Source organism: Myotis myotis, unplaced genomic scaffold (assembly GCF_014108235.1).
Source record: "Myotis myotis isolate mMyoMyo1 unplaced genomic scaffold, mMyoMyo1.p scaffold_m19_p_10, whole genome shotgun sequence".
NCBI lineage: Eukaryota > Metazoa > Chordata > Mammalia > Chiroptera > Vespertilionidae > Myotis > Myotis myotis.
The window spans coordinates 55,442,872-55,448,871 of record NW_023416314.1 but is presented as its reverse complement, the minus strand read 5'-3'; the positions used below and the strand labels follow the sequence as shown (position 1 = coordinate 55,448,871).

The 6,000-nt window shown below is 35.7% G+C and overlaps 1 protein-coding gene across 3 annotated transcripts in view; it reads right to left on the bottom strand.

Annotated features, from left to right (window-relative positions):
- Positions 1 to 550: 550 nt before the first annotated feature.
- PRMT3 (protein arginine methyltransferase 3) overlaps positions 551 to 6,000 on the bottom strand; it is a 92,242-nt gene continuing 86,792 nt past the window's right edge. For all 3 annotated transcript variants that reach the window (XR_004970457.1, XM_036325654.1, XM_036325655.1), the window contains one exon: positions 551 to 1,654. Coding sequence is in view for 2 of the 3 variants with exons in the window: in XM_036325654.1 (XP_036181547.1) it covers positions 1,545 to 1,654 (110 nt within the window). In the remaining variant the exon portion in view is untranslated. The remainder of the gene's footprint in view (positions 1,655 to 6,000) is intronic.

The following is a 6,000-nucleotide window of genomic DNA, read 5'->3' as shown; positions in this document are numbered from 1 at the left end:
TCCCTTGTGGGAGCACATTGACCACGAGGGAGTAGCTCCTGCGTTGAATGTCTGCCCCCTGATGGTCAGTGCGCATCATAGCGGCCAGTCGTTCCACCATTTGGTAGATTTGCATATTAGGGTTTTATTATATAAGATAGCCAAGATATGGAAGCAACTTAGGTATTCATCAATAAATGAATAAAGAAGATGATGTATATACACACAATGAAATATTACTTAGAAATACAAAAGAATGAAATCTTACCATTTTTGACAACATGGATGGACCCAGAGGGTATTATGGTAAATGAAATAAGTCAGCTAGAGAAAGATAAACACCAGATGATTTCACTTATATATGGAATCTAAAACAAAACCAGATTCATAGATACAGAGAACTGATGGTTACCAGAGGGGAGGAGGGCACGAAGAATGGGTGAAAATGGTGAAGGGGGATGAGATATAAACTTCCAGTTATAAAATAAGCCACAGGAATGTAGTGTACAACACAGGGAATATAGTCAATTACACCATAACATTTTATGGTGACAGATGGCTACTAGACTTATTGTGAGGATCATTTTATGTTTATAATAAATGTTGCATCACTATATTGCACACCTTCTGAAACTAATGTAATATTGTATGTCAAGTACTTTAATAAAATTTTTATGCTTCTGATTTTATAAAAGGCCTTAATATTTTGAAATGTCATTTTATAATGCTAATGGCTGTTGTATACATTTTATTAAATGTTTTCTATTCTGCGTTTCAAACTGAGTCAACGATAAATGACACAATTGTAAAGAGTGATAGATCAACAGTTACACATTTAGCTTTGCACAAAAATTTAGTTTGAAGAAGGCATTATGTTAGTAAATAAGTACACATTTATCCCAAACTTTAAAAACTTTTGTGAAACCTATAATAAACATATTGAAATTAGATTTCCTGGGCAATGCTAGAAAAGTAAATGGCTAAAGAATATTTGCAAAGCTACAAAATGAAAACTACAGCACTACAAAATAATCATATGATTTGTGTGATGCGCTTTTCCATATTTTAGTCCCTTACACTTGTCTTGAATCTATTATATACTGATATTCTAACAAATACTCCTCCTCAGAGAGGAAATCTGCAATAAAATGTGCAATGCCTTGTGTGTAGTTACTGGTTTAATAAAACATTACCCAAATAACAACTAAGTACTGTTTAAAATTTATAATAGGAAACTAAACAATAACAAAGACCATGTCTGTTCCATATGTAGGCCAATTTAAATGATTTTCAATAAAGCTAAACTTAATGTAGGGGTCATTTGGTTTGGTTAAATCTCACCAACTAGACTTCCAAGAATGTGGTTATGTAGGTGGATCACTAGGACCAGTGGATTCCCTTCCTTGGCTGTATTACATTGGATTCCTGCCACAATTCTACTGAGGAGACTCATTAGGAAAGGATCAATCATCCATGTGCTCACATAAAACTGCTCCCCCTACATCCACAACGCTCCCACCCCCACAAAAAAAACCCGGAAAGTTAGTTGTGCTTTCATGGCTTTTTCACTGGAGACCATAAGTTTGAGTTGAATTATTCAATGTCAGGGTCACAATGAGAGAACGTGGATCTTTCTTATTCTTCTGGACCGTGATCTTTCCTTTCAAGGATTCACCTACAGGAGAAAGGCAAAAAGTATGTTTAAGAATTCAAGGAAAACAGTCCTAACAGAAAAGTAATAATGTACACCAGTACTTCTGTTTTTTTGTTGTTGCTGTTGAGATGTTTCACTAAATTTTCAAAAACTTTTAAATTGTCAAATTTTTGAGAAAGAGCAAAACTTCAGTGGTCATGTGGGATTGGGGAGTAGTTTTACTGAACTCCTGAATACGAGTTCCTATGGTGAATCCTGAGCACACAGAAAGATACAAGATACGGTTCCTGCCCTCAAAGAGTTCATATGATGTCCAGGTAAAGAGAAATAGCTACACCAACAATTATACAACAGGTTTATGTCTAAAGTATGCTGAGAGTGAAAATTGGGGATGGCTGAAAGGCAGTAAAAGGCATGTTTCACAAGAATTTAATAAAAGAATGACCTGAGGGCTAAAATCATGGTTAACTTAAGGAGTACACATGGAATGGCATTTAAGGGAGAAAACACATGTTATAGAGAGCCTTCAGAACATGACATTCTCAGGTACAGAAAACTATAGCTGAGAAAACATAAATGTATAGAGTCACATGACAAGGCTGTTAGCCTTGAAGGTGCTAACAGTGTAAATGGAAAACAGAACCTACACAGGTGAAACAGTAAACACAAAAAACATTACATACTTGTTTTAAATGTAAAAACTGATTCCCTAAAATCTTATAGAGTATGCTCCAAATTTTATTTTATTCCAAAATGAAATTATATGTTATATCTATGTGCTTTTCTGAGTATAAATACTTCTCATTTAAGTTTTTTTTTCACTTATTTACCAAGAGCTAATTAAAAATAACAAAAGAGATTATTAAGTTGTAACTGATCACCATTCCCTGCTTTAATAAGAGTAAGATCACGCCCAATAGCAGCAGGTATAGCTTCACCATCTGGATGAACACACAAAGAGTCCATATAAAGTGACTAAGAGATCTATATAAAACTACCCAAGGAGTGAATAAATATTTTACTTTTTTTTTTAACTGCAAGTCCCCCAACATTAAGAGATAATAAATCTGGATGTTTTTCAATATGGTAGTGAAACAGCACCGTAAAACATATCAAAACCATTTAATAGTTATATTTATTTTAGAGTATAAAGATATCATTACTGACACATTCTATATATCCCACAAAAATGGTAAAGCTGACATAGTTTTCCATCACTAGACATATCTATCTATCCTATCTAATAATAGAGAAACATGGTAATTAACCATAACTTTGCTACCCTTCCCATTGGCTAATCAGCAAGATATGCAAATTAATTGCCAGCCAAGATGGCGGCCAGCAGCCAGGCAGCTGAAGCAAACAGGAGGCTTGCTTGCTCCAGTGAAGGAAGAAGCCAAGGTTCCCCGCTTGCCGCTGTCAGCCTCTGAGCTTCCACTCTAAGAAACAATGTTGCAAACATAGAAGCTAAACAAACCCCAGAAACCTGCTTTCAGCCAGCCGGCCTCGGAGCTGGAGCTGAAACAGTGTTTCAATTATAGAATCCAAACAAAACCAATTTTGAAAAAGAACATACATCTAGATCAATGGGACAAAATAGAGCCCAGAAACAGACCCATCTACACACATATGGTCAATTAGCCAAGGTAATTAAATAGAAAAAGGACAGTCTTTTCAAGAAATGATGGTGGAGCAATCTAATACACATTTGGGAAAAGATAAACTACTAATATTAAAATTAACATAAAATATACCATAGACCTAAATTTAAAAGGCCAAATTATAAAAACTTTTAGACGAAAACATACAAGAAAATCTTCATAATGTTAGGGTAGCAAAGATTTCTTAAGATAGAAAACTTCAAAAAAACATTAAGACCATGAAAAGAAAAGCTGGGAATTGGAATAAATATATTAGCAACACATATATTTGACAAAGGACTTGTATCTATATAAATAAAGATTCTGACAACTCAATAATAAGATGACAAACAACCCACTTAAAAACTGAGCTAAATATTTTAACTGAAACATCACACAAAAAAATATACGAATGGCCAATGAACATATGAAAAGAGGCTCAACATTATTAGTCATCAGGTAAATGAAAATTAAAAGCATAACATCACTGCATATTATACATTAGCATGGTTTAAATTAAATGAACTGACTTTTTTTGTAAGTGTTGGCAAGGAGGATGTTGAGCAACTGCACATACAGTGGTGGTAGATAATGTTAAATAGTACAGTCATTTTGAAAAAAAATTGCCAGTTTCTTATACAGTTAAACATTCACTTACCGTAAGACCTGATAATTCTACTCCCAGGTATTTTCCCAAGAGAAATGAAAACATGTCTGCACAAAGACTTTTAGATGAATGTTCATAGCAACTTTATTAATAATGACCCCTAACGGAAAACAATCCAAAAGTCTAGCAGCAACTGAGTGCGTAAGTAAATTGGAATACATCCATACAAAGGAATACTACTTGTCAATAAAAAGGAACCAAGTACTGATACACAGATGAAAGCATGCTGAGCAAAAGAAGCAGGAGTACATCCTGTGTAATTCCATTTATATAAAATTCTGAAAGAATACTAATACTTTAATATTAGTGATGCTAATTAGTAATGTTACTATACAGTAAAGCAGACCAGTGTCTGCCTTGCTCTGGGTACTGGAATTGGGGATGTCCACACAAGGGTTCAATAAGGAAACTTTTTAGAGTGACGGAAGTATTTTGTATTTTTACTAGAGGCCTGGTGCATGACATTCATGCACTGGGGAGGAGGGGTGTCCCTCAGCCCGGACTGCACCCTCTTGCAGTCTGGGATCCCTTGGGGGATGTCCATCTGCTGGCTTAGGCTCCCGGGGGTATTGGGCCTAAGCCGGCAGGCAGACATCCTTCTCGCAGTCTGGGGCTCTCACAGACCAGGACCCCTTGCTCCTTACTGCCCACCTGCAGTGGAGGCAGGAGAAGCTCCCGCCACCGCCACTGCGCTCACGAACTGTGAGCCCAGCTTCTGGCTGAGTAGTGCCCCCCCTGTGAGAGTGCACTGACCACCAGGGGGCAGCTCCTGCATTAAGTATCTGCCCTCTAGTAGTCAGTGTGTGTTGTAAAGACTGGTCGTTCTGCCGTTCGGGTGATTTGCATATTACCCTTTTATTATATAGGATAAGGGTGGTGTATATATTTGTCAAAACTCATCAAACTATACAACATAAATGTGAATTTTTATTGCATGTAAATTATAGAATAAAAATGTTTTAAAAATATGGTGCTTTAGAACTAAACACAGATACATATATAATGTAGAAAAATTTAAAAATCTGTTAGGAGATTCAGTACATGGCAAGTTGGGCATTTGGAACCACTGAGGAAAAGGATTCAATAAAAACGTGTAAACATAGTAATGTTATATTTTAAAATATGAAACCAAAGTCAGAAACCAAAAGGAAAAGGTTGAAGATTTGACAATATGAACAAAAATTCCATAAAGATACTTTAAAGAAAGGCAAACAAATGAAAACAATGTTACTTTCACTTCTTAGAATAGCAAAGAATAAAAAATAAGTCTGAATTTTGAATAAACTCCTTATGATGTATTACTAAAAGTGGGACACCTTAATAAAAGGCACAAATGTATTCATTTTACTCTGCCATTGACATCAACATTGGGTGTTATTAGAAACCAAACCATCTCCGTAAGTCCACGTGGTGGCCCCATCAGCTTTGCTAGCCTCCCTCAGAGGGAGATGCCAAAAGAAAATACTACCTGTTGTCTTGGCTCCCACTTCAATAAGATACTTTTGTTTATTATTAAATGAATAAATAAAGAACATAAAACAATTAAAAATACCTGATATTGAGATAAACAATCATCAGAATTGGATTGCTTTGATTTGCATGTCAATGATTATCTGTGGTGATGAGTATCATTTAGAATGTCTAACCACTATCTTAAAAAATCCTTTGTGATCTGGCTGTCATGGCTCAGTGGTTGAGTGTCGACCTATGAACCAGAGGTCAGGGTTCGATTCCCAGTCAGGGCACATGCCCAGGTTGTGGGCCGGAACCCCGACAATGCATGTGCAGGAGGCAGCTGATCAATGGTTCTCTCTCATCATTGATGTTTCTATCTCTCTCCCTCTTCCTTCCTCTCTGAAATCAATAAATATTAAAAAAAAAAATCCTTTGTACATTTATTTTAGGGACTTTCTTGTTGATGTATGTGAGGTATTTTTACAAATATTTCCATTTGGTATGTATATGCTAATGATTGCTCCTCTTTGATTTAAGTTGCCTCCGAAGTGTTAAAAATATCTAAGTTGGCTTGTTTGTAAATGTTCTTTCAATCCTTAGTGTAA